We start from the raw sequence: 12,202 nt of genomic DNA on the forward strand, positions 1-12,202 counted from the left end.
TAAAATTCACCACATAACTTAATATAATAACATATTTTTTTCATATTATTTAGATTTATGGAGCATTCTTAAGCCTAGAACGCAGAACTGGAGAAGAATGCTACCTTTAGTACTTCTCTTAAATAAGATTGACTTGGAACTTCACTAGATCTTCATTTTGGCTTTTAATTTCACCATGTTAGCTCTCAAAAATGTTTTGCCTCTCAACCCCCATAGCTTTAGTCATTCGATGAATCAATTTATTAAAACGAAACAATTTTTTAAAATGAAAAAATCACCTCACTATTAACCGTAGATAATAACATGTTGAGTTAAAACTGTATAGTTTCAGAACCAAGAGGGGTTTAAGTGTACACAAAATAACACTAATGGGCAGTTGTGTAGAATTTTGAATTTTCTTTATAAAATGTTTGTAAAATTTCAATCGTCACAACAAAAAGTTAGAAGGTGGTTTCTCTCTTTTGTTGTCTTTGCCTCCTGCCATATTTGAAGGCTTCTTCCTTTCATACTTATCGTCTTCTTCACTGAAGACTAAGCAAACATGGGAAGAATCAGAAGAAAATTCGATGCTCTCTTTGGCCGGAAATTCGAAACCTCAAAGTTCAAAGCCACCGTTAACCTCGCCATTTCCCGCCTCTCCGTCCTCAAAAACCAGCGTCAAGCTCGCCTCGGGGTGGCTCGCTCCGATATCATCGATCTCCTCAAGCTTAACCACCATGAACACGCTCTTAACCGGGTACCCACTTTCTCCAGTTCTATCAACGATTCTATTAAGAGCCACCCCATTAATTAAACTTTAAATTATGGTATGTGACAGGTTGAGCAAGTGATTAAGGAGCAGAACATGTTTGATGCGTTTGTAATGATGGATGGTTACTGTCATCTGCTGTTACAAATGGTGAATCTCATAGAACAAGAGAAGTACGTGATTTCTGTGTTTTTTTAGCATGTTCATTGTGTTTAAGTTTCTGGGACTAATCATTTTCTGCAAATTTACATCAGGAATTGCCCTGATGAACTAAAAGAAGCAGCATCAAGCTTGCTGTACGCAGCTCCTAGATGTGGAGAGTTCCCGGAGCTTCAAGAGATTCGGGCGATTCTCACAGCACGTTTCGGGAAGGAATTTGCTAATGGTGCTATTGATTTACGGGGTAACTGTGGAGTTAACACGAGGGTAAGAACATAAACTGGGATTCATAATTTCATATGATTTGTAACATATCAGATCGATATTTTGTTCATTTTAAGTTGAAATTTTGACATCGAGAGTATGTTTTCATTTTGATGGTGTTAATCAGATGATACAGAAACTGTCTCCCCAAAAGCCATTCTTGGAGAACCGAATGAGGATGCTTCAGGAGATCGCTACAGAGAATGGCATCGTTCTGCAACTAGACGATGTGTCTCCAGTGATTAAAGAGGTAACTAAACTAAATCAGATTCAATGAAAAAACTGTAAAGATTTCAAGTAAAAGATTGACTTACGATTAAATTCTATGGGTTGTTGAACAAAAACAGAATCAATCAGAAGTCGGGGATGTATCAACACATGGTGGGATTGAAAACACTTCGAATGCTTTGGGGGAGGAATTCGTTGAAGTTTCGAGTTTCTCCGAGTCCAGAAAGGGGAAGAAGAAATTCAGGGATGTACAAGATGCTGCACAAGCCGCGTTTGAATCAGCCGCGTATGCAGCGGCTGCCGCCAGAGCCGCGGTGGAGCTCTCCCGGCCAAGATCTTTCGATTCTGATAATCCCGATAGTCCCAATTCCCGACCAAGAAAAGCACGTGATTTTAAGCCAGATAAATCAAAACTCCAAATGAGACATGAGAAAAGTCACGAATCGGAATCGGAATCCGAATCTGAATCTGAATCTGCCCTAAACTGTAAAGCAGAACATGAAGATAAGGTAGAAAATGTTGGCGAAAAAATTAGGAAAATCACGGTGGCCGGAGACAATGATGGTTCTGATTCAGATAAGTATAAGCAGTCATTCGAGAAGATGAAGACGGTTGTTTTCGATGATAGTGACCATGACATTGAAAACAATAATACTGGTTTTTTGTCATCAAGAAACTATGATAAAGGAATGGATGCAGAACAAGAACAACCGGAGTTTCATTCTGGAAACAGTGAAGCAGGATTTGGTGAAGGGTGGAAGATGGAGTCGGGAGTGAAGCAACTAGATTTTACAAAGAGGCCGATTTCTGTGAGGACTAAACGAGTTTATGTATGATAACAAGCTGTGAATTGTGTGATCGTGTTCGAAGTTTTGCAATTACGAATGGGTAATATTTCATTTCATTTGTGCGTTTTGTTCCTGAGTTTTGAAGGTTTGATGTTTTTTTTTATCAACTTAATTTCTGTAAAAATGCATTTTGTTATGCTAGGAAGGTTATGTACTTATGTTATATGTTGCATTCCACGTAGGTGGTTGTAAATGAATGATCTTATGGATTGTTTCAAGATTTGATAGATTAGATTGGATAATGGATATTCTTATTTAAATAGCAAATTATATAAAAGTTATCATATTTTGGTTTTTTTTTTCCGGATTAGATCAGATAATGGATAATGCATTACCTTCTCATTAGTTTGATCTGTATTTATCATCGTATAAGAGTCCAATCATGGCAACAATTTAGGCTATCAACTACTTGACTAACTGCAATTATATGATTTGGGTTTGGGATATATATATATATATATATATATATATATATATATATATATATATATATATATATATATATATATATATATATATATATAGTCAAGATCAAATAAAAATGAAATTTTTGGTAGGAAGCTAAGAAGTTTTTTTTCTATATATTTTTTTCGCGAACAAACAAAATGAATCATTAGATGATTCATTTGTAAGATGATTCACAAGAAAAAATTCTCAAAAAAACATCGCGATGATTCATTTATACAATGATTTTGTTGTTATTCACTAAAATTGTCAAAAAAGTGAATTTTTTTTTCTTAATTTACTTAAAAATGAATCATAAAGATGTTTTTTTGGGAATTTTTTCTTGTGAATCATCTTACAAATAAATCATCTAGTGATTAATTTCTTTTGTTCGTCAAAAAGATATGTAGAAAAAAAGCTTCTTACCTTCCTACCAAAAAAAATTTCTTACCGGATATATATATATATATATATATATATATATATATATATATATATATATATATATATATATATATATATATATATGGGACGGTTCACTTGAGATTAAAAAAAAAATAGAGATATTAATATACTATATTAATCCACAACATTCTTAGAAATAGTTAACTTTAGAGACTTTAGTTTTTGGCCACAATAGTTTTAAATGTTGACAATTTTAGTCCAAAGTTTAGACCCTTTAGGTTTTAGCCACAATAATTTTGGGGTTTGACAATTTTTGTCTCTAGATTGGAGTTTGACAGTTTTAGCCATAAAGGTTTCAAGAATTTGTCATTTTTAGTCAATGACATTTACCAAATATGACACTTCAAGTTTTTACCACATTAGTTTGTGGAGTTGATATTTTTCGTCCCGCTATCTTGGATAATCTACTACACGACCCTACTTTTTTCATAACATTATACACACAAGATAGAAACAACAAACAAGAAAAAAAAAATCAATCGTTTATGCTGGTTTTAATACAAAACCATAAATTGGCTAGAGGAGTTGGTGATCCATGATACCACAAAAATATGTTCCTTCCAAATTCATTAGTTTACATATTAACATGTAAATTCCTTTGTTACAGCATAAAAACACACCCTAGATAGTTTTTCTTTTTGCAATTTATATTGTATTGAAATATTAGATGTGTTTAAGTGTGCAATTATTAAATGTTTATGAGAAATTAAAATGAAATATAAATTATAATTGTCGTTTTAAATTGCTAACCGTTAGTATACATAACAATGTTAATTGAAATTTAGAATTCTTAACAATAACATACATAGACAATGCTAATTGAAATTTAGAGATCTTAAGGTTAATAAATATGATATTGTGTCTAAAGTGTAAATATCAGTATCACTTAAAAAAATAAAAAGAAATATAGATATTCGTCATTCGGTTAACCATTAATATTAGACAACATGAATAGTGTCCAAACCAGAAACCAGAAAACCATATGTTATACATGCTTGATTACCAAAACGAAAAAAAAAAGTCAAAATAACCGAAACTATTTGTTGGAAATTAACTACTCGCGACCGTTGTATCGCACGAATTTACCATTGGGATATACATAACTAACTGCCAAAAAGAAACGATTCACCAAAACAAAATTATTCAAAGTCTGATAATTCTGGGGTTCGATATATATATATATATATATATATATATATATATATATATATATATATATATATATATATATATATATATTGTTTTAACATTGTTGGAGGATTGATTTTTGGAAAGAATTAACAAACCGATGGTAAATGATATTTTCCAATATTTTGTGTATTCCTTGGCACATAACATGTTGAAAAGAAAATAATAGTCGAAAGATGTTACAAACCCACGAACCATCAAACCGGTCAGAGTTTGGTTTAGGGTAGAAAAACAACTCAACATAGTCTTAATAAAATTATGTTGAATATTACAAACCCACAACCCATCAAACCGCTCAAAGTTTCGAAACAAGTTAAGATGTTATATTTATTTGAAGCTAACATTCTGATTGATTAATTGCAATTTGCAAAGAATTGATACAGAAATGAGTTTATCAACGTTTGAGATTGTAAGAGCTAAAGAGTTATCAATATTTTATAACTTGGTTGATACACAATGGTATTTATGGTTTAATTTGATAGCCGTAAATAAATTATTCACCGAATTTATCGAAAACTATTTGTCACCGCCGCTTTGCGCGGGTATACAGCTAGTATATATATATATATATATATATATATATATATATATATATATATATATATATATATATATATATATGGGACGGTTCACTTGAGATTAAAAAAAAAAGTAGAGATATTAATATACTATATTAATCCACAACATTCTTAGGAATAGTTAACTTTAGAGACTTTAGTTTTTGGCCACAATAGTTTTAAATGTTGACAATTTTAGTCCAAAGTTTAGACCCTTTAGGTTTTAGCCACAATAATTTTGGGGTTTGACAGTTTTTGTCTCTAGATTGGAGTTTGACAGTTTTAGCCATAAAGGTTTCAAGAATTTGTCATTTTTAGTTAATGACATTTACCAAATATGACACTACAAGTTTTTACCACATTAGTTTGTGGAGTTGATATTTTTTGTCCCGCTATCTTGGATAATCTACTACACGACCCTACTTTTTTCATAACATTATACACACAAGATAGAAACAACAAACAAGAAAAAAAAAATCAAAGAAACACCACAACATGTAACAATGAAAAAAAAATATTTGAACCGCCGCGAAGCGCGGATTACCTTCTAGTTGAGATTAAACCTCAACCACATATTTCACATTTGCCGCTCTAATGCTCCAGCGTACCAGCAACAACGACGTATGACTAATCATAAATGATTATATGGCAGAGATGTATAATCATACAAGATTATATATGTTTATACGTATATGCATAATCATAAATGATTATACATATTCATAAATGATTATTATAGTTAGTCGCAGAAGAGGTGGTGGTGACAAAGGTGGCGGTGGTATAAGTAATGGAGGTGACAATGGTGGGGTCGACTGGTGTCAGAGGTGGTGGTAGTGGCGCTGGCGGTTACGGTGGTGTGGATGGTGACGGAGGAGAAAGGAACGGGTGGCACACCGAAGGGTTAGAGCGGCAGATGTGAAATACGTGGCTGAGGTTGAATCTCGAGATCTCTATTTTATTTTTAATCTCAACGGAACCTACCTCTCTCTCTCTCTCTCTCTATATATATATATATATATATATATATATATATATATATATATATATATATATATATATATATTATTCTATTCAAACTAAGTATTGTGTTATTATATGCATAATTGTGGGCCGATCATTTTACTTAATTTTGGAAAGTGAATAATACATATTATTAACTTAAATATAATAAAAAATATTATCTAATTTCATTCTAAGAGTATTTTAGTCAATTAACATAAATTTAAAAAAGGAAAATTGCATATTTGAAGGAAAATAGATTCTATTAATTTTAAAAATCTGATTGTATGTATGATAATTCTCCTAATTCGAAGTTTTGATCCATTCTCCAAGGAAGTAAAGGTCAAAGCAAGGTGGTAGTGCAAATGAGAAGTTGTAAATCTGGGATTGTTGCTTCATTTCAGACCTTTTCAAGGTATAAATTCTTGAACTTGATCCATAAGTGCTTAGATCTCTTGTGTTCAGTTTTTGGACCCTTTTGGTCCCAGGGATGAAGCTTTATTGCTCAAAACTGATTCCTAGGCTTAAGGTTGCCAACTTTGGTGCTATTTGAGTCCCTAAGTCAGAAAGTTGTCATCTTGAAGGTCTTGAAGAGTTTATGCATGGGTTTTGGCCATATTCATAGAAGTAGGTTGTCAAATTCCAAGTTTGGACCCATTTGGACGGTTTACAAGCCACCGAGTAATTGACTTTATGGGTTAAGATGCTTTACTGGACTCAGATCTATGTTTTGAGCTTTAGGTCTTAAGGGGTTAAGCTCTTTTTGAGATTATGGATTAAAAGGGGAGTATGTTGAGCGTACAAGCCATTCAGAGTACACCCTGCGTACTCATTCAGAGTGGGCCTTGCGTCGTTGGGCCTCGATTTAGGCCACTTCCATGGAATAGTGGTTTGCCCCGAGGTGGACCACCTGGAAATTGGACCAATGGGCTGAAGAAATATTAAAGGACAATGGGCTAAGGCATATGTGAAAGGAATTTGGGCCCAATTGGAATTTGGGCCATATATTGGGCCTTGTAGGAGTGTTTATCTCTTTGGGCCAAGAGTTGAACAGAGTTCATTTTGGGACAAGAGTATGTGAGGGGTAGAATGGTATTTTACCCCAGTGAGGACTTATGGTTAAGTTATGAGGATCCCAAACTTAATTAGTTTTATCTGGTTATTGGTAGCTAGAGGAGTCGAAGGATCAACAGTTCGGGAATCTGTCAGCTAGCAGCCAAAGAATTATTCGCGGGACTTCAGTAGTGCAAGGTGATTTTCCTCCTGTATGAACGGGTCGAAGGCACCAATGTTGGCCCATATATATATATATATATATATATATATATATGTATGTATGTTTGTATGTTCTGGATTAAGGTTCGATGTCAGGTGGTGCCCGATGAATGTTTATATGCTTTCCGGACTATGGTTCGATGTCGGGCTCGCCCGAGGAATGTTTGTATGCTTGATGTCTTCATGATTCTTGCATGTGTCTGTATTAGTATGTTTTCGGACTAAGGTTTGATGAAGGGCGGTGCCTAATGAATGTTTGTATGCTTTCCGGGTTTTGATCCGATGTCGAGCGGTGCCCGAAGAATGTTTATATGCTTATGATTATGTGTTTATTATATGTGTATTGTTGATATGTTTATATGCATACCTTATATTTCACATTTTGGATAAGTTTCAGGCATGAAGCAAGATGTTAGATTGCAATAAATAATGGATTGGAGACTAAATTTCTACCTAGTCTCCCAAGTTCGTACACATGATTTTACTACGATAGGGTAGATTTCACACAACCATATTTTTATTCCATATATATATATATATATATATATATATATATATATATATATATATATATATATATATATATGGTTTGATTGCATTGGAAAGAATGGTTGTAGTATGTACATACATACATATGAATGTCATTACATGGGTAGTATGTCTAGATACCCATCTTAATAAAGGGTTACCGAAATTATGATGTCAAATGGCCTCTAAGGGTACAACCTTAGGTAATGTGGGTATGAGCTTCCTAAAATATAGGTATGAACTTCCTAATGACCATTATAGATCGATATAGTCTTACCAATTGGAAAGGAGTCGACATATTCGATAATATGGGCATGAATTATACATTACATTGCACATCACAAATACATGAAAATGATTTGAAATACATGTATTGTGCACAATATTTTACAAAGGGAAGTTTATGAAACTGTTGTGTCAAAACTTATGTATCTCACAAGACTTTATGTATTATGTATTTTATTTGTGGTGACATGTATCTTGACACAAGTTTCTTTAGCATTAGGTTAAATATGATAAGTTTACAAGTCCTATGAGATTGCATATGTAACACCCTATTTCAAATGATGTTTTTTCCATTCTTTAATTGGGGGTTTTATGATCCAAAGGAAGGTAGAAGGATGAGGCGAAGCAGGAAGTCATTAGTCGTATTTGCTAATATATAAACATCTCTCTAGCTAACAACTCTCAATGATAGGTGTGGAATCCACGAAAAAAAAATTCTCTATTTGTTGTTGACAATATTTGACAATATGGATTGAAATTTTTGGTATTTGACAATATGGAGTTATAGATGATTAGTATGTCAAATGGTTGTAATTTATGGATTTACTTTTATATTTAGTGGTTAATATAGATTTAATGTATCTTTAAAAAATTTGTGTTGAATATGTAAATTATTTTTAGTTTTTAATTTCTTCATTAATTTGTAAATTTTTTATAATGCTAAAATCTGTCGCTAATCTGTTACAAAAAAAAAATTGTAGTCATTTCGGGATTCCGTCGGTAATCTGTTAGTAAGTTATTCCAAATTCCGTCGGTAATCCGTTAGTAAGTTTTTTCATATTCCGTTAATCCGTTAGTAAAATTTTCCATCGGTAATCCATTGCAAAATATATTCTGTTGGTGATCCGTTACTATTTCCGACGGAAAAATCCATCACTAAAAAGTAGCCAAAGCTGTCGGAAATCCGTTACAAACAATTAGCGACAAGAATATAGCGACGGATTTTGGTGTGTTACAATTCCGTCGGTAAAGAGCTTTAGCTAGCAACGGATTACCGACGGTTTTGGCCGTCGGTATTGCACATTTTTTGTAGTAGTGTAAAATGATACAAAGCTAAACGACAAACAAACATGCATGTATAATTATATATATATATATATATATATATATATATATATATATATATATATATATATATATATATATATATATATAATCTTTAAATGTTGTTCTTTCTTTCTTCGCATAACAAAGGAACTTTTGTTTTAAGTGCATAACCATTTTGTTGTTTTGTGATGATATTTAGGAAGCAACTTTCGTTTCTTGTTGATTAATGAGGGAAAGGAAATAGTCCTTCATTCAACTTCTAAATATTTTTCTCATTTTGCAGCAGAGGGAGGGGGGAAGGATAATAATATTCATCTTGCACTTTCATTGTTTTAATTCTTGGATTCATAATTAACAAAGATAGTGTTTGTTCATTTGAATTCATTTTTGATAGGTAGAAGATGTTCATCCTAAAAGCACCTATTTGACAACAAGATCTTGTATTTACATGGTAACAAAGTCTGCATCTTTGTTTATTTTATCTTGATTACCTTCATCAACTAAAATGGTCTGGTGGTGTACTTCTTCTTATTATTGATAAGCCCCTACATTTCTGTTATCTTTTTGGCCAGGGGTAGGATGGTCTTTTCTGGTATTATGGCTGTTTTGTTATGTCAAGAGCACTAACTTTGTCCCAGGACCGTTTTAGGGGACCACTCCCTAGAGTCATGTTAGTATTTATATCCTCCTTGAGGTTTTTGTTTAGCAGCTAAGAATTATTATGAATTGAACTTTGTTCTTTCTTGGAGATACCCACATCTCGAAAGCTGGGAATTATCTTAATATTATCATCACGTAATTAGATCAAGGGTTAACATGCCTGGAGTTTATGATAGATTCAACAAGGGTCTATCATATATCCACAGGGTTTAATTCTAGAGGTTAGCTTACATGCAACATAATTTATTTTCTAATGTATAACTACAGAAATACATATTTATTGATGTCAGGTTTGTGAAGAGTCAGGCTAGCGTCTGAAACAATTTTATCTAACAGTCCTTCTTATTGATCGTTGTTATTGATCGTTGTAAGACTTTATAACCTTAATTTTATAATATGATGATGATGTTATGATTTTTTTTATTAAAGTTAAGGTAAAGGTATATATTATTTAATATTCATTAAATCCTACTAGCTGAAGAATGATGCATGTTTACAGTATATATGTATTTATTATATGCTTAATATAGTTTTATAATAATCTATGAAATGATTTATGACACTTTAAATCGACCATGCGTTTAATTTCTTGGTCCTGGGCTTTGTTTCTTGAGCGACAAATAAACAGTCAAAGGAAGCAACTAAAACTTCTAAATATACTTTTACTTCTACTCAATTTTTTTTATTGAAAATGGAAACTTTAATTGAAAATGGAGATATACTAATAGGTTTAATACATGCTGAGATGCAAGTTTGGGATGGATATATATATATATATATATATATATATATATATATATATATATATATATATATATATATATATATATATATATATCAATATTGAAGTCTGCTGGTGATGATGTAAAGATAAGTTGAATGGAAAATCTTGACATTAATTAATGCAAAAGATTGATTGATGCGAAAAGAAATGGTAATGTTGTACTTCAATCATAAATAAATTCAGGAAGTAATTAAGTCCTAGCTCCCAACCATTGCATCCCTCTAAATTCTTATTCATTCAATTTAGCTTCGTAATTAGACAAAATTGTTGATGCAACAGAATCAGAAAAAGGCATGATTTTTTTAAGCAACGAATAATATATCCAGATTCAGACATGTACAGAGGACCAGAATCTAAAGCTCTTCCGAGAGGAGTGGAATTGTTTATTGTTGATGAATACACCAAAAGCTGTAATAAAGGAAAAATGAAACAGTTAAAGACAATAACATTGATTTCCCATCTAACATAAATTTAGAAATCCAAGTGAAACGAAAAGGGGTCTATTCCACAATACACTGAATTCATGCTAATACACTGAATTTTGTCTATTCCACAATGCCATGATTAGAAAAAACAGCGCAAAAATACAGGGGTAGAAGGTATGTAGGTGTTATGTTTTGTCCATTGTATTTTTTTTCCCGATGAAGGCAAGTTACTTTTAAATTCTAACTTTTCAAAGCATTGTACTTTTATGACCCTTTGAAAATCTAATCTCTTATATCTTTTTTGACATTCAGAAATTTTACTTTTAATCTTTTTCCTATTTAAGACATTAAATTTTGAAAATCTAACTAGTTTTAGCATTATACTTTCCTCTGTATTTTCTTATTAATGTGATTTTATTTTTAGGAGAGACGTCATCTGATCAGGATTTGGCCAGATTTTAAAACTTGGTATTTGTGAAAACGTGTATATCTCATTATTCATAAAAGATTACAACGATCCTAATATAGGTACCTTCTAATATAAAACAATGTATTAAACTAAACTAACTTAGTCTAACATTCCCCCGCAAGCTAAGGGCGGGGAACTACCTGTAGCTTGGATCGTAAGAACATAAATTTTTGAGAGGGCAACGGCTTTGTAAAAACATCAGCGATCTGATCAGAACACGGAGTTGACCTGAAGCAACTCGTTCACGAACAAAGTGAAAATCCACTTCAACATGTTTAGTGTGTGCATGAAATACCAGATTAGCAAAGAGATAAGTAGCACCAAGATTGTCACACCAAAGAGTAGGTGGATGTTTCACTGAGACACCTAGAGCTTTTAGCCAGATTAATTCAGCAACCGTATCCGCAAGGGCCTTGAACTCCGACTCAGTTGAGGATCTTGATATAGTACGTTGTTTTCGTGCAGTCCATGAGATCAAGTTCAAACCCAAATATATAGCAAATGATGCCAATGAACATCCGTAAAAGCTTGTAAAGCGGAGCCCGAATTGTATCGAATAAGAAGTCCGAAATTAGTTGTGCCCTGTAAAAAACGCAAGATGCGTTTGAAAGCAAACCAATGGTTTTCGGTAGGTGCATGCATGAATTGACACACTTTATTGACAGCGTAAGCAATATCAGGGCGAGAAATACTAGCATACTGAAGAGCTCCAACCAAGTGTATGTAGATAGTCGGATCCGACAGAAGAGGACTGTCATCAAGAGATAAGACCTGAGAGGTGGTCGACAATAGATAAGACCTGAGAGGTGGTCATTGGAGAGCTCACCTG

At 32.7% G+C, this 12,202-nt stretch overlaps 1 protein-coding gene across 1 annotated transcript; it reads left to right on the plus strand.

Moving 5' to 3' along the window:
* The first annotated feature begins 444 nt into the window (after window positions 1-444).
* On the plus strand, window positions 445-2,465 carry LOC145101241 (uncharacterized). Its single transcript, XM_079038420.1, has 5 exons — window positions 445-736; window positions 818-921; window positions 1,003-1,174; window positions 1,299-1,421; window positions 1,519-2,465. Exons 1-5 carry the CDS (start codon window positions 542-544, stop codon window positions 2,233-2,235), a joined length of 1,311 nt encoding a protein of 436 aa, XP_078894546.1. The 5' UTR covers window positions 445-541; the 3' UTR covers window positions 2,236-2,465.
* Window positions 2,466-12,202: the final 9,737 nt, after the last annotated feature.

The sequence above is a fragment of the Lactuca serriola genome, chromosome 4 (genome assembly GCF_051521515.1).
Source record: "Lactuca serriola cultivar US96UC23 chromosome 4, Lser_US96UC23_V15, whole genome shotgun sequence".
Taxonomy (NCBI): domain Eukaryota; kingdom Viridiplantae; phylum Streptophyta; class Magnoliopsida; order Asterales; family Asteraceae; genus Lactuca; species Lactuca serriola.